The sequence below is a fragment of the Balaenoptera borealis genome (assembly GCF_965194805.1).
Source record: "Balaenoptera borealis genome assembly, chromosome: 20".
In the NCBI taxonomy this organism is placed as follows: domain Eukaryota; kingdom Metazoa; phylum Chordata; class Mammalia; order Artiodactyla; family Balaenopteridae; genus Balaenoptera; species Balaenoptera borealis.
In genome coordinates this window covers 32601387-32623760 of record NC_138879.1, presented here as the reverse complement: position 1 = coordinate 32623760, position 22374 = coordinate 32601387, and the positions used below count along the sequence as shown (strand labels likewise).

The 22374-nt window shown below is 40.5% G+C and overlaps 1 protein-coding gene across 3 annotated transcripts in view; it reads right to left on the bottom strand.

Annotated features, from left to right (window-relative positions):
* STXBP4 (syntaxin binding protein 4) overlaps window positions 1-22374 on the bottom strand; it is a 213573-nt gene that overhangs the window by 7303 nt on the left and 183896 nt on the right. For all 3 annotated transcript variants that reach the window (XM_082371880.1, XM_082371882.1, XM_082371881.1), the window contains one exon: window positions 1-22374. This exon is cut by the window's left edge and continues 7303 nt beyond it. In XM_082371880.1, coding sequence (XP_082228006.1) covers window positions 22260-22374 — 115 coding nt within the window. In that variant the 3' untranslated portion in view covers window positions 1-22259.

Below are 22374 nucleotides of genomic sequence, written 5' to 3'. Positions count from 1 at the left end.
ATATGGGTGAGGGAACTGAAGCTCAGGGCTGTTGAGGCACTTGTCCAGGGTCTCAGCCAGAGAAGGGGCCAGGCTGTGAAAACCCCTTCCACACTTGTTCCTTGCCCATCTGTCCTTCACACCTTGGAGAGCCTTAAAAAACATCCGATTATGCCATTACCCTGCTTATAATCTTTCCATTCCTCACACTTATTCTTATTCTTGGTTATCTATACTCACAGCCCTAGCCTAGAGGGTTAGAAAGCTGTTACTTAGGCCTTTTTTTTTTCTTAGTGCTCTAGGGCTCAACATGTGGCATTCTCCTATTTCTAAATTACTAACATGCCTTCCCACCTTTGATATTCTTATTCTAATAAGAATGATATTCTTATTCTTAGCATGTTCACAAGGTTTTTTTTGAGATCTGGCCCGTCTCACCTCTCTAGACTTCTTCCAGGCCATTCTCATTGCCCCCATCCCATTGTCCACTCCCAAAGCTATGCTCTGGCTATACTGAATCCCACTGTATCATCCTCGATCTCACCACCCGGCCATTACTCAGGAGGCCCTCTCTACTTACACATTATTTAAATCTCCCTTTAGGTATAACTTCCTCCAAGAACCTCTCTCTGATCTCTTATACCTGGGTTAGCTGGCTCTACTCTGTGCATCTGTCACACCCTCTGCTGGGTCTGTTTGACTGCCACTCCCACTGGGCTGTAAGCTTGGTGAGAGTGAGGACGGTGTGCATCTCATTGATGGGCAGCACCTATGCACCTAGAAGGGGGGCGGGAATTATCCATCAAGGAATGAATGGTTCATTTACTCATTCTGATGACATTTCTCAGATAGCAGATCCTCTGTTGCACACAGATCAGGAATCCCTGGATTACTCCTGAGGCTGATTATCTTCCATCTGCCTTCTCAGCCCCAGGAAGAAGAGGAGCCCTCAGCTCTCCTGCTGGTTGTTTTGGGCTGACTTCATTCCAGCAGCGAGAAGTACGCACAGGAGAAGGGAGGGTGGGAGGAGAGAAAGGTCAGGACAGATCCCCTCCCTTTCTGCCCCTTCTTGCTTTGACACCATGTTCTGAGAGTAGCTGCGTCCCTCCAGCAGGGAACCTTCTCCTCTACCGTCCGGTGCTCAGACTCGAGCAACATTATGTTTTCCTTTATCCCTCAGCCCTAAAAGTAGAAATAGCTTCTAACTCTTGTTAGTTTCTGTGTGCTTCACCATCACTTGCTTCTTCCTTGAACCCTCATCATATCTCCATAAGTAGCATCTGCATTTGGACCATCTGTGGTGACTTCTGTTTCCTGCCAGGTTTCTGACAAAATATTCTATTTGGTACAGGTAAGATTAGGATTTTCAAATTCTCTGGGATGGTTTCTAGAAACTTTAGATTCTTGGAGGTAATTCTCAAGACAGCTCCAGGTTGCTCCCTTATTGTACAGATGTAGACAAGAATTTCCAGAAGGCTGGCAATATAAGTTTCTCCCTCTGCTTAATTTTCAGTGTTTCGTCTATGGGCATCGCCAGGTATCCTTAGATCTGAGAAGTCATATTGTTCTAAGCAGATTTGGTGTCTATATATCTATTTAATTCACTGGTAAGGAAAATCTTTCCCCTCTGCTTAGGAATGGTTCTGCAAAGTTCAAAAAAAATTCCTTCCAGTTCACTTTGACTTCCTGTCACTTGACTCCCCTAATGGTTCTTTGTGAAGGCCACATCCACAGTCACACAACGTATGTTAGAAGGGACATTGGTGTGAAAGAAGTTGTAGATGCCATGAAGTTAGGCATCAGGGTTTTCCTTTAAGATCATGTAATCTTAATAACAATTTTTTTAATAGAGCAAAAATCGTATTCTCTTAATGGAATATAGGGATAGATTAATTGCCCTTATAAGTGTGGGCTCATTTCTGGGCTCTTGACTCTGTTCCATTGATCTATGTGTCTGTTTTTGTGCCAGTACCATACTCTTTTGATTACTGTAGCTTTGAAGGAGAGTTGGAAATCAGGGAGCATGATACCTCCAGCTTCATTCTCTTTTTCAAGATTGTTTTGGCTATTCTGGATCTTTTGTGTTTCCATATAAGTTTTAGAATTATTTGTTCTAGTTCTGTGAAAAATGCAATTGGCATTTTGATAGGGATTGCATTGAATCTGTGGATTGCCTTGGGTAGTATGGTCATTTTAACAATATTAATCCCTCCAATCCATGAACATAGTATATGTTTCCATCTCCTTGTGTCATTTTCAATTTCTTTCATCAGTGTTTTAATAGTTCTCTGAGTACAGGTCTTTGCCTCCTTAGTTAGATTTATTCCTAGGTAGTTTATTCTTTTTGATGCAATTGTAAATGGGATTGTTTCTGTAATTTCTCTTTCTGATATTTCATTGTTAGTGTATAGAGATGCAACATGTTTCTGTATATTAATTTTGCACCCTGAAACTTTTCCAAATTAATTGATGTGCTCTAGCAGTTTTTTGGTTGTGTTTTTAAGATTTTCTATGTATAGTATCTTGTCATCTGCAAACAGTGACAGTTTTACTTTCTCCTTTCCAACACGTATTCCTTTTATTTCTTTTTCTTATCTCATTGCTGTGGCTAGGACTTCCAATAATATGTTGAATAAAATTGGAGAGAATGGGCATCCTTGTCTTGTTTCTAATCATAGAGGAAATGGTTTCAGCTTTTCACCATTGAGTCTGATGTTACCTGTGGGCTTGTCATTATTATGTTGAGGTATGTTCTGTCTATATCCACTTTGTTGAGAATTCTTATCATAAATGGATGTTGAATTTTATTAAAAGGTTTTTCTGCATCTATTGAGATGATTGTGTGATTTTTTTAGGTTTAAAATTATCACATTATTTATTGATAGGAGAATGATTTATTTGATATTTATTTTAATTTTTATATTTAAAAATATTTTATTTTATATTTATTATTTTATTTTATATTTATTTTACATCATATTTTATATTATTTATTTTATAAATAAAAATATATTTTATATTTATTTATTATTTATTTTATAATATTTTATTTTATATTTATTTTATTTTATATTTATTTTATATTATATTATATTTTTATTTTATATTTATTTATTTTATATTTATTTTATGTTTTATTTATTTTATAAATTTTATTGGATTATAGTTGATTTACAATGTTTTGTTAGTTTCAGGGGTACAGCAAAGTGATTCAGTTATACATACACATATATTCATTTTTTTCAGATTATTTTCTCATATAGGTTATCACAGAATACTGAGTAGAGTTCCCTGTGCTATACAGTAGGTCCATGTTGGTTATCTAGTTTATATATAGTAGTGTATGTATGTTAATCCCAAGCTCCTTATTTAACCTTCCCTTTCACATTTCCCCTTTGGTAACCATAAGTTTGTTTTCAATATCTGTAAGTCTGTTTTCGTTTTGTAAATAAGTTCATTGGTATCACTTTTAAAAAATTAGATTCCACATATGAGTGATATCATATGATATTTGTCTTTTTCTGACTTACTTTACTTAGTGTGATAATCTCTAGGTCCATCCATGTTGCTGCAAATGGCATTATTTCATTCTTTTTTATGGCTGAGTAATATTCCATTGTATATATGTACCACATCTTCTTTATCCATTCTTCTGCTGATGGACATTTAGGTTGCTTCCATGTCTTCTTTATTGTAAATAGTGCTGCAGTGAACATTGGGGTGCATGTATACTTTGGAACCATGGTTTTCTCTGGATATATGACCAGGGGTGGGATTGCTGGATCATATGGTAGCTCTATTTTTAGTATTTTAAAGAACCTCCATACTGTTCTTCATAGTGGTTGCACCAATTTACATTCCTACCAACAGCATAGAAGGGTTCCCTTTTCTGCACGCCCTCTCCAGCATGTATTGTTTGTAGACTTTTTGATGATATCCATTCTGACTGGTGTGAGGTGATACTTCATTGTAGTTTTGATTTGCGTTTCTCTGATAATTAGTGATTTGAGCACCTTTTCACCTGCTTTTGGCCATCTGTATGTCTTCTTTGGAGAAATGTCTATTTATATCTTCTGCCCATTTTTTGATTGGGTTGTTTGGTTTTGTTTTGTTTTGTTTTTGACATAGAGCTGTGTGAGCTGTTTGTATATTTTGGAGATTAATCCCTTGTTGGTCACTTCATTTGCAAATATTTTCTCCCATTCTGTGGGTTGTCTTTTGGTTTTATTTATGGTTTCCTTTGCTGTGCAAAAGCTTTTAAGTTTAATTAGGTCCCATTTGTTTATTTTTGTTTTTATTTTCATTACTCTAGGAGGTGGCTCACTCATATTGGGTTGGCCAAAAAGTTCATTCGGGTTTTTCTGTAAGACATTACAGAAAAACCTAAATGAAATTTTTGGCCAACCCAATACATAAATTGTTGCTTTTCTTCTGCTGTTTTTAATGTTCTCTTTACCTTTAATTTTTGCTATTTTAATTACAACATGTCTTGGTGTAGTCCTTATTTTATTTTATTTAATTTTTGGCTGCATTGGATCCTTGTTGCTGTGCATGGGCTTTCTCTAGTTGTGGCGAGCAGAGGCTACTCTTCATTGTGGTGTGTGGGCTTCTGATTGTGGTGGCTTCTCTTGTTGCAGAGCATGGGCTCTAGGCGCACAGGCTTCAGTAGTTGTGGCATGTGGGCTCAGTAGTTGTGGCTCACAGGCTCTAGAGCTCAGGCTCAGTAGTTGTGGCACATGGGCTTAGTTGCTCTGCGGCATGTGGGATCTTTCCAGACCAGGGCTTGAACCCGTGTCCCCTGCACTGGCAGGCAGATTCTTAACCACTGCACCACCAGGGAAGCCCTGGTGTGGTCCTTTTTGAATTGATCCTATTTGGAACTCTCTGTGCTTCTTGGACCTGGATGTGTGTTTCCGTTCCCAGGTAAGGGAAGCTTTCAGCTATTATGTCTTCAGATATATTCTCTGCTCCCTGTACTCTCTCTTTTCCTTCTGGGACCCCTATACTGTGACTGTTAGTATGTTTGATGTTGGTCTCTTAAACTGTCCTCATTTCTTTTTATTCTTTTTCTTTTTTTCTGTTCAGCTTCAGTGATTTCCAATCCTCTGTCTTCCAGCTCATTCATCTGTTCCTCTGTATCATCTAATCTACTGTTAATTGCTTTTAGTGTATTTTTCACTTTAATGATTATATTCCTTATCTCTGCTTGGTTCTTCTATATATTTTCTAATTCTTTGTTAAAAAATTCTAACTTCTCACTCTGTTCATCCAATCTTCTCTGGAGTTTCTTTGAACATGTTTATGATCATTACCTTGAATACTTTATCAGGTAGATTGCCTAATGCCATTTCACTTAGTTCTTGTTCTGGGGTTTTAATCTTGTTCCTTCATTTACATATTCCTCTGTTGCCTCTTTTTGCTTAATTTTCTGTTTTTATATATATGTATTCTGTAGGTTGGTTACACTTCCCAACTTTGGAGAAGTGGCCTTTTGTAGGAGACATCCTATGCAGTGCACTCCACTCTGATCACCAGAGATATATGCTTTAGGGGTGCCTTATTTTGGGGCTGTATGGGTCCTTCTGTTGTGGTAGGCTGTGGTCTAGTAGGTGTGGCTGGTCCCCAGTCTGGTTGCTTGCCAGGACCTGCCTTGTGGAAACTTCTGGCCACTGGTGGGTGGGACTGGGTCACAAGCTGCTGGCTGCAGGCCCCAGGGAGTCCTGGGGCTAGTGATGGACCTCTGGTGGACAGAGTCCTATTCTGAAGGGTGCGGTTGTGGGCTGGTGGTCCTGGATCTAGTGTTGGCCTGATGGTGAGTGGGTCCAGTTCCTGACGTGGCTGGCTGTGGGGTCTGGCATGTCCTAAATCTAGTGTCCACTTGCTCGTAAGTGGGGCTGGATCCTGGGGTGGCTGACTGAGGATTCCAAGGTGTCTCAGATCTGATATCCACCCACTGGTGGGTGGGGGCCGGGGTCAAGGGGGTCCTGGGGCTGGTGCTGGCACGATGTTGGATGGGCTGGGTCCTGATACAGCAGGATGTGGGGATGTGGTGGCCCTGGGGCTGACGTCCACCCACTGGTGTGTGAGGCCAGATCCTGGGGCTAGTGCCTGCCCACTGGTTGATGGAACCAGGTCCTGGGGTCTCTGGCTGCAGGGCTCAGGGGGTCCCAGAACTGGTATTGGCCCACTGATGGGCAGGGCCAAGTCCCAGAGGGTCCTGGGGCTAGTGCCAACTGACTGGTGGGCAGAGTCAGGTCCCAAAGTATCTGGCTACAGGGCCCTGGGGGTCCTGGGGTTGGTGTTTTCAGCCTGCTGGTGGGCAGGGCTGGGGCTCAGGGGGTCCGAGGGCTGATGCCTACACATTGGTGTGTGAGACTGGTCCCAGAGCTCTTGCTGGCTCACTGGTGGGTGGAGCCAGTCTCAGGGTCTCCTGCTGCAGGGGTCTTGGGGTTCAGGGCATAGTGCTGGTGCACTGGTGTGTGTGGCTAGGTCCTGGGCCCTGTGGTGGACAGGGCCAGGTCCGGGCAGCCGCGAGCTCAGGGAGTCTTAGGACTGCTGGTTGGTGGGCCAAGCTATTTGCTTGGCCTGAGGTGTCCCAGTATTGGTGCCAACAGTCTAGTGGGTGGGTCTGGGTCTCAGAGCTAATAAGCTAGAGGCAGGATTCCAAAATGGGGCTTGCCAGCACCAGTGTCCACATGGTAGGACAAGTTCCCCAAAATGACTGCCACCTGTGTCTATGTCCCAGGGTGAGCTTCAGTTGTTTCCTGCCTCTTGGGAGGCTCTCTAAAATCAGCAGGTGGGTCTGAACCAGGTTCCTTTCAAATTACTGCTTCTGCCCTGGGTCCTGGAGTGTGTGAGATTTTGTGTGGGCCCTTGAAGTGTAGATTCTCTAATTCTCATAGCCCTCTGGGTTGCCCACAGGCGTTCAAAGCTAAATGTTCTGGGGGCTCATCTTCTTAGTGCAAGACCCCTGGGCTGGGGAGCGCAATGTGGGACTTGGGCCACTTGCTCCTTAGGGACAACTTCTGCAATTATAATTATCCTCTCATTTGTGTGTCACCCAACAGGGGTATGGTCTTGACTATACCCCACCTCCACCCTACCCATCTTATTGTGTTTCCTTCTTTATATCTTTAGTTGTAGAAGATTCTTCCTGCTCGTCCTCTGGTTTTTCTCATCAATAGCTGCTATGTAAATAGTTGTAATTTTGGCGTGTCTCTGGGAGGAGGTGAGCTCAGGGTCTCCCTACTCTGCCATCTTGTCCATTCCCCAGGGTATGGACTTCGAAATGGTGACATTATCTTGGATTATCTGGGTGGGCCCAATCTAATCAAATCAACTGAGTCCTTAAAAGCAGAGACTCTTTCTTGTCTGGGTCAGAGAGAGATGTGATGTGAATGGCTTTGAAAGGGCAGCAAGGGAGCCATGAGCCAAGGAAGTAAATAGTGTTCTTAGTTCTACAACTGCAAGGAACTGAATTCTGCCAGTAACTGAATGAGCAAGAAAGTGAGTTCTTTCCTACAGCTTCCAGAAAGGAATGCAGCCCTACTAACAGCTTGGATTTAGCCCGCTAAGACCCATTTTAGGCTTCTGACTTATGGAACTGTGAGATAATAATAAATTTGTATTGCTTAATCTACTAAGTTTGTGATAATTTGTTATGGCAGCAATAAAAAGTGAACAGAACACATGCTCAAGCAATCTTGCCTCTGGATATTTCCCTTAGAGAAGTGAACTCTTATGTTTATATAAAAACCAGTACACAAATTTTATATTATGTGGGATTTTTTTAACCACAATTGAAAAACAAACACCAAACATGAATGTTTATAACAGCTCTATTCATTATCAGCAAAACCTGGAAACAACCCAAATGTCTTTCAGTAGGTGAATGCATGAATAAACTGTGGTCCACCCATACAATGGAATACTACTCAGTAATGAAAATGAACAAACTTGATACATGCAATGACCTGGATGAATCTCAGAGGCATTATGCTGAGTAAAAGAAGCCAGTCTCAGGAGTTTACACACTCTATGATTATTTATATATTCTCAAAAAGACAAAAATTATGGAATTATTCTCCAAAAGTTATGGAGAATAGAGCAGTGATTGCCAGAATTTGGGGATGGGGCAAGTATGTCTACAAAAGGATGGAAGGAAGGAGCTTGTGGGTCAATAAAACTGTTCTATTTCTTCATTATGGTGGTGGTCAAATGTGTCTATACATGTTACATTAAAAAATTCATAGAATTGTTACACCCCCAAGAAAGTCATTTCTCTGTATGATTATTTAAAAAAAATATTAAATAAACCAAAACTATAAGCCCAACAATAACAAAACAAAACAGAAGCAAACTTGACACAGCTTTCTGCTCTGTAGCCTGGGAATTTTGAATCCTAGGGAATGTACCATAAATATGGTTGGGGGAGGAGACCCCATCACTTTTCTTTCTTTGTGCCCTGGTAGCCCCTCTACAGCCATCTCAGAGTGGAAGGAGATCCAGCAGGGGCTCTGGAGACTCATACAAGTCTTTCCTTCTCCCTGCAAAAGGAGGGATTGGCTTACACATGCTCTACAGTCCTTCAGAGCAGGTAACTGGGACTCAGCCTCTTGCTGTAGGTGCAGGGTGACCAGCCACCCTGGTTTGCCAAAGAATGAGGGGCTCCCGCGATGTGGGGCCTCCAGTTTCTAAAACCAGGGAAGTCCCAGGGAAATTGGAACAAGTTGGTAACTGTAACATGGCTTGAGAAAGTCACATAACTTATCTGAGCCTCAGTTTTCTCATATGCAAAATAGAAAGAATGCTTACCCTGACTACTTCACCAGGTTATCGTGAGATGCAAACTTTAAATTGTAAATTCTCTATAAATGTGAGTTCGTGGCATTATTATTGACATTTAAAAAATGGAATTTAGCGGCAGTTTTCAAATGTGCAAAGTGGGGAAGTTTTATCAGAGGAAATCATGCAATTGGAGGGTACGTGTGTGTATCTGATTGTAAGCATTGTTGAGATTGCACTTTCAATTTTGTGACTCTAAGAATATATGCACCAAGAATGTAACTTTCATTTTCGGCAGGCTGCTCCCTGGGAAGTTTCAGTTACCTGGATTCAAAGATAGTCTAGGGCAATGATTCTCAACCTTGGCTACACACTGTAATCCCTTGGGGATCTTCAAGACATAGGTGCCTGGGTCCTACTCCCAGGGATTCAGTTTAATGGATCTGGGGTCTGGCTAGGCTTTGTGATTTTTAAATTCTCTCCAGGTGATTCTAATGTGCAACCATGGGCCTCTTAAATATTGGCCTGAACATCACCCAAATGGGCCCCTTGGAGGTTTGTTCTTACTGTTACCCACAATGGATCAGATGGTGGTCTGTCTTGTGAGCTCACACAGCAAGGGAAGAGGCTGAGGTGTGCCTCCAGGAGAGCTGACTTTTGATCTCAGTAGGACAAGAATGCACCTCCACAAAGAATGACCAACAATGATATTAGTCACTCAGGTAGCTAATACTGTGATTATTACTGTTTTCCTAATTTAGAAGGGGCAATTCTGGATTTGGAGGGTGTATTAGTTTGCTAGGACTGCTGGAACAAAGTACTACAAACTGAGTGACTTAAACAACAGAAATGCATTGTCTCACATTCTGGAGTCTGAAGCCAAGAGATGGAGGTGTTGGCAGGGCCATGCTCCTTCTGGAGGCTCTAGGGAAGGCTCTGCTCCAGGCCTCTCTCCTAGCTACGGGTAGTTCCTTGGCTTGTGGTAACATCAGTCAGTCTTCACACGGTGTTCTCCCTGTGTGTGTCTGTATGTTTCAAATTTTCCCCTTTTTATAAGGACACTAGTGATATTGGTTAAGGCTCACCTTAATGACCTCATTTTAACTTCATTATCTTTGTAAAGAGCTTATCTCCAAATAAGGTCACACCCCAAGGTTGGTGGCATAGTGGTTAGCCTAGTTGCCTTCGGGAATTTGGGGAGGGGGTGTGATCCAACCCCTAACATGAGAGGAGTCACAGTTTCCGTGTAGATGGCGCCATGTATCTTATTCACATGTACTATAAACACCATGGTGGGATGGGGGTGAAAGGGACTGGCATCCAGCCTAGTCTCCGGTGGGGAGCCATCCCCACCAGCAAAGGAAATCCATGTGAGGAGGCTAAGTCACAGGTTAGTTCTTGTTGATGGATCAATGTCTTTGATGAATGTTATGAGATAACTTTTTAAAAAAATCATCTTTAGGGAAATAAGAATTTTTTTAAGGAGTTAGCAAGTTCCTCCTCAATAGGAGTATCCCAGCAACGCTCTGAATAGCTATCGGTCAGGAGTGCTTTAAAAGGCTCCTTTCATTTGAAAGATGGTTGGACAAGAGGGATTTACAAGTCCATATCGACTCTAAGATTTTGTGCTTCTTGCGAAGACATTATTCAGAGGCTCGGTTTTCAGGGCAGAGTCCTGTACCAGGCACTGTGTCCAAAGGCAGAATACTTCAGACCTGGCTCTAGGTGCAAATAATTAATCTGGAAAACCTAATGACACATCAACTCTGCTGGAATCCATTGCTGTTTTTACTGCATAAATATTTTCAGTGGAGAGAAATTAGGTCCAGGATCTTTGAAAATGGCAAGATACAGATGGCAAACTCGGGGTGTCCTGCAGGATGGTTACTCAATGCTACTGCTCAGGAATATTTTAATTGACATCCACAATAGCAGTGAAGGTCTCAGTCTTTATGCTACCATCAAACTTGGCCCACCCTAGAGAATGAAAAAGGAAGTATCACATCTGTGACAATCCTATTTCTCTAGCAAGAGAAAAATCCTGAATAAGCATTAAGGCAGTGAATCTGGCCACACAAGTGTTGTAGAGAGAAATTTTAAATGCAATTTTTTTTTTTGTTGCCACAATAATCAATTTAATTATTGAGGATACAGGTCAGGTCTCATTCATACCCACAGCCCAATCAGTCCTTTTTCCAGCCCTTATGTTATAGCATTAAAAACTTTTACCAGATTGTGTACAGAGTTCTAAAGCAAAACTCTCCTAGGAAATGAAGGGGAAATAAAAAATATCATCAGCTCACGTATAATTTTTTCCATACATACCTAAAATTACTAACATTTATTTTTTCTTATAAAATACTCACTGTAGAGAATTTTTAAAATATAGAAAAGTATAATGAATAAAATAAATATCACTAATAATGTCATCTAATATTTTCTTCAAGTTCTATGGTACTTATATATAAAATACTGTTGTATCATACTGTAAACAGACTTCTGTTTTCTTTTATTTCCACTTAATGTTATATTGTGACATTTTCCCTGGGTCATTAAATATTATTAAATATTTTCCATCATGTTAGATATATTTTACTTATCAATAGATATTCTCCTGGTTTGAGGTCTACAGGTACTTATTTCTATTTTAAATAGTGCTTCAGAAAACCTTTTCAATACAATTTTTTTCTGGTCTAAAATTGTGGTCATTTGTGAGGATAAATTCATAGTAGTAGAACTATAGGGTCAAAAAGTTTGAATATTTTTAAGGTTCTTGATAGGTATTCCAAGACTGATTTCCAGAAAGTTTATAGTGATTTATAAATGCCCTAAAAATACTTGAGAATATTGATGTCATGTACCCTCCCCAACATAGAGTATTACTGTGTTTTAAACATTTTTTTTATCATATCTTAGGTAATTAATCAATAATTCTAGGGAAGCCTCATATCACAGATGGGGGAGGTTTGTTTCTAATTTCTTTGAAATTGGCAGGAAAGACGGCACTGGTGTAGATTACTGAGGGAGTTTGAATAGACTTAAAGATTGACTTCACAGAGTAAATAATACAGTTTCTGTCCTGGATAGTTTAGACATCCAACTCCTGTCAATGTAGGGGTACAAATCACTTGATCTCTTTCAAGTATTTTCTGTTAGGATTTTTAGGAATAGCTTTTAAAGTAATTTTGATTGAATTAAATAATTTTTTAGAAAGGCCATTCTGTTTTCATTTGTTAAGACATTTCATCTTTAACTCAATTTTAAGGATGCTATGAGATGAGCCAGGACGAAGGAAATTTGATCCTTCGTACCACATTTCATCAGTTCTAAGACATATATTTTTCACATTTAAATGTCTTTGAAACTGGGATGTGTAACAGTCATGGTTAGTGCTCTCGGATCCCTCTACAACTTTCATGAACATTAGCTCTGTGTGATTTTACTCCCAACATCCAGCACCTACATCTCTTTGTTGTAGGGCTGCATGAACCCACTTTGCCTACACAGAGCTAGAAGGACCTAGAAATTCATATCTCCCTCCTGGACCTCCCATGCTTAACCAATGACTGTTGGTGCAGTGGTATAAATACTCCAGCTCCCTGGCCTCTACTTGGACAACTGAAGGAGGACTTACACTGTCCCCAGAGCTCCCTTGTGGGACTGAGCTAAAGTGCCATCACCCCCTCCACACCTTCTGATAGATGGGCTTTGCTTGACATCACACTCTTGTATGGGCTTTTCTCCCTTCCCTTTGTGTCAGTCCTATTTCTCTATTTTCCTACCATGTTTTTTTCTTTCCCCCCTAGTTCAAACAAATTCTCACCTCAGGGGAACCGAACATACGACAAGGTGTGTCTTACAACCCATGACGTCTTCCACTTCCTGTTGGCCAGGAAGGCAGTTAGGTTCACCCTTATACAACCAAAACTGCAAAAGGTAACCATAATGATACAGTTGTCTTTGCCTGTGCATGCATGAACTTGGTTGTTTTTCTTGTGGTATGAATGGACTGTTACTTTACTTTTCAGTAAATAAAGCATTTAAGGACTATTTGAGGAAGGAATATGAATCCTGATTATTGTCTAAAAATCTTCTACTAAATCTTTTTGAAAAGATCAAAAAAAGTACCAGCATCAAAACTCAGAATAGATGTCAAGACTTGGGGAGAAATTCCTAGGGATAGTAGTGGAACAGTCCTTTAAGAAATGTTTCATTTTGATGGCAGAGAGGATGTTATCGTGAAAAATGTGGATGAAAACTCTGATTTAAAAGAGAGGTTCAGGGCTTCCCTGGTGGCGCAGTGGTTGCGAATCTGCCTGCCAATGCAGGGGACACGGGTTCGAGCCCTGGTCTGGGAGGATCCCACATGCCGCGGAGCAACTGGGTCCGTGAGCCACAATTACTGAGCCTGCGTGTCTGGAGCCTGTGCTCCGCAACAAGAGAGGCTGCGATAGTGAGAGGTCCGCGCACCGCGATGAAGAGTGGTCCCCGCTTGCCACAACTAGAGAAAGCCCTCGCACAGAAACGAAGACCCAACACAGCCATAAATAAATAAAAATAAATAAATTTAAAAGAGAGTTTCAGAAGAGTTCCACTCTGAATATACAGAAGTTTTAGGAATATCACAATTTATTTGTATTTCATTTTCCTTTACATATACACATGATAAAAACTATGTTCAAATAGCTCTTAAGTTTACTTAAAAAGACATAAGACAAAAATCCAAAGTACTATGTCATATTTTAGATGCTTTTTAAAAATTTTTGGTGATAGAAAAAATAATGGTAAGTCTTATAATTGACAGAGTCTTAAACTTGGTGAAATACTAATCAGGAATATGCTACTCAGAGACAGAAGGAATATAATCAATGAACAATCTTAGCAACAGTGGGAAAACTGAGATAACTTCATAGACTTTTCACCTTGTATGAGTCATAGTAGGGGCTACATTTGTGAGTGAGGGGCCACCGTTTCATCACATTCTTGAAATTCTGTAGACGTTAGTCTATTAAATATTTCTTATTCCTCTAAAGGGTGTATGTGTGTACATATACACATATAAATGTATGTGTTTGTGCACACACACATTACTCAGAGAAGTAATCCATGCATTTAATTTGGTGCCAGCTTTTTATTTTTTAGTGGTGATCACAGAACTATATATAACCCATGTGATCACTGCACAAAAATAAAAAGCTGGCATTAGATTAAATGCATCGATTACTTCCCTGAATGATAAAACTACTCAGCATATAGAAATAGGATCTCCCCACAAACATCTTTTCATATTCCATTTCAGAGAAATGCCTGACCTGAACTGTCTATATGCCAAGGTAACTTTATTATCCACCCAATTTCTTTTGTCTTCCTGTTTTCTCACCCCATATTTTGCTAATGAAAGATGTATTTCTCTATTGCGAAACAGCACACACAAGCAATTCCAATGGACTTATAGACGGGATAATTTCTGCACCTTCAGAGTACTGTGGCGATACATAACTGCCTTGTACCAAATCAACTCTTTAGCAACATGATTAATTCACCTGTAAGAATAGAAGTTTAACACTGTTGCCTTGAAACGCACATGTATTTTGGTTTCAGGCTTTACCTACCCTTCCATACCAAAATCATTCTGTTGTATTTTTCAAAATCTTGGGCAAATCAACAATATTTGTGTATGTGCTTTACAACCCTTCCACTGCAATCACACTGTGAGTTTTATGGTCAAACTTATGCAGCATACACTTCCTTCTTCTAGAAAAATCCATTACATCATTCCAACTTTAGTAGAACTAGCTGGTGTAGATGTGCTTAAACTCCCATCTCATTTTCTTTTTCATTCACTTTGTTTTTTTCTGCCAGAAGCAGGAAACAGCCAAAAGAGTTTTTGAAAGCAATGAATCACTTTTAAAATGTATTCTGTAAGCATTTATTGAACATTACTGTGCCATGTTCTGTGAGAGGGATAAAGAATAAGGTATGGACTCTGACTTAAAGGGCTCAAAGTCTAGTAAGAGAGACACATGCCTCCCTTTCCCACCCAAATTAATTGCAAGTATAGTGTGACAGAGGCTTTATTAAAAGGTTTGCAGTGATAGGGAGATGGGGTAGGATTTTAGAGCATGTCTCCTCCCAGTTAACCTTCTCACCCTCCAGAATGTAGATAAAAATACCCCAATGCAACAATATATAAATAAGAAACAACAGACTATCTGAGCCAATCTTCTATCTTCCCATTTCCCTCCCAACTCCCCCTGATTTACTCACCTAGCTGTGATGTTGAGTGGGACAGCCACAGTGAGAGGGTCTAGTTGGCTTTAACCAGAGCTCTGATGCTTGTTACCACATGGAGACAGGAAGCACACAAGAGAGGGTAGGGCCAGATCTCAAGCCCTGACGACCCAGTAACCCAGTTCACTAGATAGAAATAAATTAGTAAATAAATGTAGTACCCCAGTGGGTGTCTGGACAAATAGGTCAGCAACTCCTCTTGGGATGGAAGTTCATACTCCACCACCCCCGAGTGGGAAGAGGGGCTGGACAGAGGTATGAACAAGAGATAGCACCTAGAGTGCTGGTGCTGGCTGGGGGGAAGCAGCATGTGTCAGGATCTTCACAGAAGAGGTGTATCGAGGGGTGTCTTGGAAGGATGAGAAGGAATCTGCTGAGGGAATGAGGCAGGAGACATTCCCTAGACAGAACAGTCTATCTGAGTGACTGTTGGGGGTGAGAAATGCTGCTGGAGGAAGAGAGGAAAGGGTCAGAAAATGGCAGGTGCTAGGAACTGAAGAGCAGCAAGGGGGCAATAGAATCAGATGTGTGTTTCAGAAAGACAATTCTGACAGAAGTGTGGTGGGTAGGTTGATGGGGACAGGTGTGGTAGAGAGGGAGATAGGTATATTGCCTCCATTGCCATTATGCAGGTAATAAATGAGAAAGACCTGAAAAACAAATAGGCAGTGTTTGCATGGATCAGAGAAAGAGGAATATATTAAGAAATGTTCTAGAAACAGTACATGTCTTTTTCTTTCTCCCAAGCTCACCACGCATGTCAGTCACTACCTGTGAATGCAGAGGCAGATAGGCCAGAAGTGTTACTCTTGAAAGGAGCTCCCTTCATGAGGAAGGAAACATCAGGGGTAGGGAATAAGTGATCTCGACCAATACTAATCTCAGTCAACTTGCAGTCTCCCTCCATTCTGGGGAGTCATTGCTAAACTCTGGGAGGCTTACTTAGTGCCAGGGCACTCTGGGTTTAGATGGCCTGTTGTCACTATCCAAGTTGGGTTTCACTGAGAGGCCATGTGGACCGAATGGAAAAAATCCTCATTTAGGTCCAGTGGGTCTTCCTGCTACTCCTGGCATCCTTTTGGGTTCATGGAAATCAATATGATCTTCCAGTTTGGACCACACTGGGCTAGAGGAAGCTCACTGAAGGTGTCCAAGGCTCTATCTGCCTATACACACCATGCAATCATCTCCATCCTAGGGTACAGTGAGGAATGGGTCTCCTCTGCTCTCAACACTAACTCATATAATTGGGTTTTGCTGATCCCAAGAAGGTGGTCCAGGAAGTGGGGCCCATCCCCTTTCTCTGAGTCCCACCAACATTTTTGTTCTTTTTCCTCTCCCACAGCCAGGGGAATTATTTCCTAGACAGGGAGTAGGAAAGCCTTGCTCTTCCACATCATATGTGCTCTCAGATCTTTGATCTAAATCATGAATCCTTTCCAATTCCCTAAGGAGCCAGACTTTTGAAACTTAAAAGAGCACGTGTTCCTCTGCTTTCTGATGCCACACACCTTTCTTGAGACAGTGAACATTAAATGGATGAAGTTCAGCTATGGAATAAAAAAGGGGAATAAAGAAAATAAGTGTAAAAAGCTTTGGTTAATTTCAGTTGACTGTCCTTTGCATAAAATATAAATCACATAGGGGTTAGGATCACATATGTTTTACACTGTATCTCTAGGACTTTGCAGTGTTTGGCATCTGGTAGCACTCAGTTAAGTGTTTAAAGTGAATAAATGAATACAAGGGCATGAGAGTTAAAGTGGGAACTAAGTCTTAGCTATGGACAGCGCATTATACATTCAATCTGGCAAGTATGCACTGAACACCTACTATGTGACAGGCACTGTGTTAGATCCTCCTCCATGGTGCTAGATCCTTCCTACAATGGTGAATGAGACAGATAAATCCCTGCCATCAAGGAACGTACTCTCATTCTTACTCCTGTTATTAAGGAAGACAAAAAACAAATAGATCATTACAAATTGATAAATAATGTATAAGGAATAAACAGGGTAAAGTGACAGATAATATTTTAGTGATAGGGGAACAGGAATGAAGAAGGGTCATAGCTATTAATCTGACTGCACTTTCCCTCAGACCACCCCTGTACCCTGAGAGTGAAATTCAAACTTAAAAAAAAAAGAACAAAAGTAGTATTAGTTAAATGTTAAAAAGTCATATGAAGAAAGCAAATACAGAACTGCATTTAATATTTACATAACCATCATGCAGGCACAATGATATTACACGTGGATAGCTATAGTTAAAACATCTTGGGATTTTATTTCTAAAGTTAAGTTTCATGGGCGTATTCTATTTAAAGTTCTTTTCATCCTCAAAATTTATATGCAATAAAGTATGTAAGTTGTTTTAATGTTAGCTTAGTTCTTTTTGTTCTGTATATTGTAAAATTCAAGTTTGTTGACTTTTGAAATAGTTGCATTTTACTTAGCAGAGAAAATAAAAATGTCCATTTCCCCCTAGAAAAAGGATAATACTTTCTAATTTTGCAAATACTTTATGAAAGTATCATTTGACTCTGTATTTTTACAGCTGCTTAGAATTTATTATTGGAGAGGCCCTTCATACAGTATGTTCCTTTTCTTTCATTTCTAGTCAAAGGGTGTTGTTAATATTATTTTGGAATTATTCAAATTTAAGAGAGTGATAAAGGGCCTCTCTTCAGGGGTTCTTATTAACCAAACCCCTAACTTCTCACTCCTTTAAGGAAAAATACAAGGTTTTTGAGAAAAAAGGAAAGAAAGGAAAAAAGGGTTTTAGACTATGAGCTTCTTGATTTGGGAATCAGAACTACTTCAAGACCCTGTATCTTGTCTGGCATCCTGCAGGTGCTCAGGAAATGGTTGCTGAGCTGAACTGGTTTGGGAAGAGTCAGGGGAATACTATCCCCTCACAGAGATGGGGAAACCAAGGCTCAAAGTGCATTTGTGTTGTGCTTTGCACTTTACCAAGGCCTCTCACCCAAGTTAGCTAATTTAAAAGTCAGTCCTCCACGGGGAGGGGGAAGGGTGAGCTGGGACGAAGTGAGAGAGTGGCATGGACATATATACATTACCAAATGTAAAATAGATAGCTAGTGGGAAGCAGCCGCCTAGCACAGGGAGATCAGCTCGGTGCTTTGTGACCACCTAGAGGCGTGGGATAGGGAGGATGGGAGGGAGATGCAAGAGGGAGGGGATAGGGGGACATATGTATACATATAGCTGATTCACTTTGTTATACAGCAGAAACTAACACACCATTGTAAAGCAATTTACACCAAAATTAAAATGGACATAACTTTGATGTAGTAATTTACTTTTATGAATGCATCCTCACTATAGACATACTGGCATAAGAGTGCATAGATATATGAGGAAAAGGATTTAATGAATATGAGAATGTTCACTGTGGCATTGTTAGTAACAGAAGACAACTTAAATTAGTCTAAGTGTTCATCAATAGATTGTTGGCTACAGAAATTAGGTGTTATCTGGGTAGTGATATTTTATAGAGACATTTGAGGTATAACATTAATCTATGTATCATCACCATGAAAAAAATGACCATAATATATTAAGTCAAAAGAAAGATACAACAGTATGATTTCCTTTGAGTAAAAATTCTCATGAAAGTATTAGTGATAGCTACCTTGGGAAAGTGAGATAGGCTATCTTTTATCTTTATTCAATTCCATACTACTTGATTTTTTTTTAATGGAAATAGGTTATTTTTAAAATTAAAAAATTAAAGAGAAGCTATTCAATTCTGACTACCTGAGAAGCTTTTAACTTCTTAGCCAACAGTAAGTAGACCCCAGGAAATGGTCGGCTTTTGCCCTACTTTACCATAGTGCCTAGTACTGTGCTTGGCTCATTGTTGGTGCTCGGTCAATATTCTGAGATTAAATACGTAAGGAAGGCTAAGCCAGGTCACTCTTTAGTAAAGTGAGATGGAAGCATTTAAGAACATTGAGATTTTTAAATCCTACAATCTGAGTCAGTGGGTCAAGAGAGAAGAGTTTACAATGACCACAACAATAGAGTTGACTTAAAGAAAGATGGGCTATATAAATGTCAACTCACTCTGAAATAATTGGGGGATTCTCCTTGCATTGAATAAGGATTCTTAATGACTCCCCACCATATGTTTCTTTGAGCATCTCTTGGGGCATTTATCTGTGGGTTCAGAGGTCACAGAAGCATAAAGAGGAAGAAATCTCAGACAGTGCTCAAATGGTCCAGCCAGTTCAGACCCTGAACCTCCTCAGCAACAGTCTTCCAGTAAGGAGTTCAGACTGACAGCACACTTCCTGGGACATGGTTTCCACTTACTCCTCGGGAATTCTTTCCTGATGTGTTCTGACTACCAGAAAGTTCCTTAGCACACCGAACTTGAATCTGCCTCTTTGTAAAACTGACCCACGGACCCCAGCTCTGCCGCCAGTGTCACACACAATGGCTCTAACTGGCTCTGCAGTGGTTTAAGAGAATGGGCTCTGCAAGACTTGCCTTGAGCCCCAGTTTCCACACGTAGGTGCTGAATCACCCTGAGGCAAAGATCAGCAACTCTCTCTAATCCTAAACTTGTTTACAAAATGAGGATGATCATAGTTTCTACCTCATGGGGTTGTTTTAAGAAGATAATGAAATAATATATGCAAATTATCCGTCATGAATGTATGGCACAAAATGCCCAATAAATAATTTCATTATGATTTTTGTAGGCCTTTTCCATTAGGTGTTCGATTAGGAAGCAGGAAGGAAAGTGGCACCAAATGGTAAAGTTAACCTATGAGGCGTCCGCCAGTGAACTGCTTCCTGAGGATCTTGATGCCAAGTGACTTGAGCATCTTCTGTGTTTTCCTCACTAGAAACAAATTAGTAAAACACTCCCAGGAAGGGGAGGGACACTTCATACCATTAATTTGGCAACGACAAATAGTCTGTACTTTCACAATTATAGATACTAATTTATAAAAGTAACTTGGGGTGTTTGAGAATCTCACTCATCTCTGGGGGACACAAGGAAAGAGCTCCTTCAGGGCCTTCTCTCAAAACTTGTCTCCCTGCAGCTTCCTAATATTCAAAGAGCTGTCAGAGGAAACACAAGTTTCTCCAGCCATTCTGAAACTTTTCTCAGGGCTAATGACTACCTATCAGCCTGGATTTGACTTATGTTATCATTCAAGACGTAAATTATAAATCCTACATATATTCAGGAATGTGTGCATGAGCATAATGTACACATATATTTACAACATAGATCTATATAACATACCATATGAAATGCAGTAGACTAGGAGACTCAGGATCTAGGTCTAAGTTTGACCTCACTGTGTGAACTCTTAGGATCTCAGTTTACTCATCCATATAAATGGTTACAATTGATGATTCTGACACTGTATTCTAAGGAGTTTTAGGTTTGCATAGCAGTGCTGGGGGCTGTTTTAATTGGGCTTCAGGCCTTCATCTTGTTTCAAGCAGGACAGCAATATTTAAAAAAGAATCTGTTACAAATATTGAGATTCTGTTTAAGAATTCATTTGAAAAATGAGTCTTTTTCACCAAAAGATGTTTGAAAAATCACTGAGTCAAGTGATCCTCAAGGCTCCGAGTTCCTTTTTCTTACTTGTATTTCAGAGGTGGGGAGGGAGGGAGAGAGAGAAAGAGAGAAGGGAGTGAGGAGGAGAGGAAGAGGAGGAGGAAGAGGGAAAGGAGGAGGAGTGGTGGTGGTGGTGGGGAGAAGAGGAGGCCAGAGAGACACAGTAACTTCTCTGTGTTATCACGGATGGTTTGGGAACAGTATTCTGATTAATTAATGATTCTTGCTCACTTTCTTCCTCAGTACAGTACATCACCTAACTATATAATAACACTGCGTAAGGATAAGTCCCTTTTTATTATTCAGTTGGTACTTAGTGCCCAGAGCACTGAAAATGACTTCCTCCTCTCTGCCCACCCCCTGCCCCAACTTCCCAGCCCCAGGTTTAAATCATTAAACGGAGAAAAAATCTTTAGCACTCCAAGTCAATGGCTCATTCCTTCCAAAAACTGTCTAGTAGCATCCTTACAATAAGATGAAATAAGATCAGAAGCATAATCGGTCTGGAGGCTGATATCAGCAATAATGAGGTCAGTCTGGAACACACAGCAGAGGAGTTCAAGGATGTCTCTTTTGATACATAGATTCCGGATGCCCCTCTATTCATCAGCTCCCCTCAACACTCCCTCTGGCAAGGACAACCCAGCAGGGCAAATCCCACAAGGGAGTCAGTCCCTTTACTTTAGAAAAATGTGAGCTGCTGAAAGAAGCCCACTGAATCAACATCACAAAGCCATGCCCCTGCTTGGTAAGTGTTTGGGGGAAGGGTTTATAGGAGAACTATGAGGTTGGGTGGGGGCCATGTTTGAATGAAGAAGTGCCCCCTGAGTCTCTGTGGCCCCAGGGGTACACAGCTGTGGAGCTCAGCTGCATCAACAGAGACATGGGACCCTGTGTGTCGGGCTGCGACCTGCCTCTGCAGGGACAGCAGGGTGTGGGGCAAAGGGGCCTGGACATGGAATCGGAAGGTGAGGGTGTGAGCCTCAGCTCCAGGACAAGGTGCTTCATTTCTCTGAACTGCTCTTTTCCTAACTGAAAAATACCCAGTGGAGTTGCCTCACAGGCGTGTTGTATGGTTTACATAAAACAGGGTCTGAAAAGCATTTTGTAAATTAGAAAGCATCATAAAGATGTAAGCTATATCCAGTGGCCTGTGGAAAAGCTTGCTTAAATCACTTTCCTAAGGTACGCATATAAAAGGTTAGTGAATTACCAAATAAATGAAGTGTTTCACTATGCTCACATAATTTTTCAATGTCTTAATTATAAAAACCACTGTGTCTGATATTCTATAAAGAACTAAATATAAAATTACATAATTACATATGAAAAATTATATATATTATAAAATCCAATTACATATGATTTCAAAAACAGGACTAGATTATTCCTAAAGAACTACTATAGTGGCAATTAATTTTGTAAATGTATACAGTTATATCAAAAAGTTTTACAAAAATAGCTTAAATCCAGTCTCCATTTCACAACTTCACTAAGTAGTGTGTGTTTTACTCCTATTTTAGATGTCGCGTCTCAGAGTCCTCCACGTCGACGGAGATGCCAGAAGACCATGGACCGCAGCTTCCCACAGAAAACCATCAATTCTTCTGGTCAGGAAGTTCTCTGGAGCAATCCTCTTCGTTCTCCTCTGAGCAGGACAGGGTCAGTGCGCTCATGACGGGATGCATCCAGGACGTAGTCTGTGTTACGTGA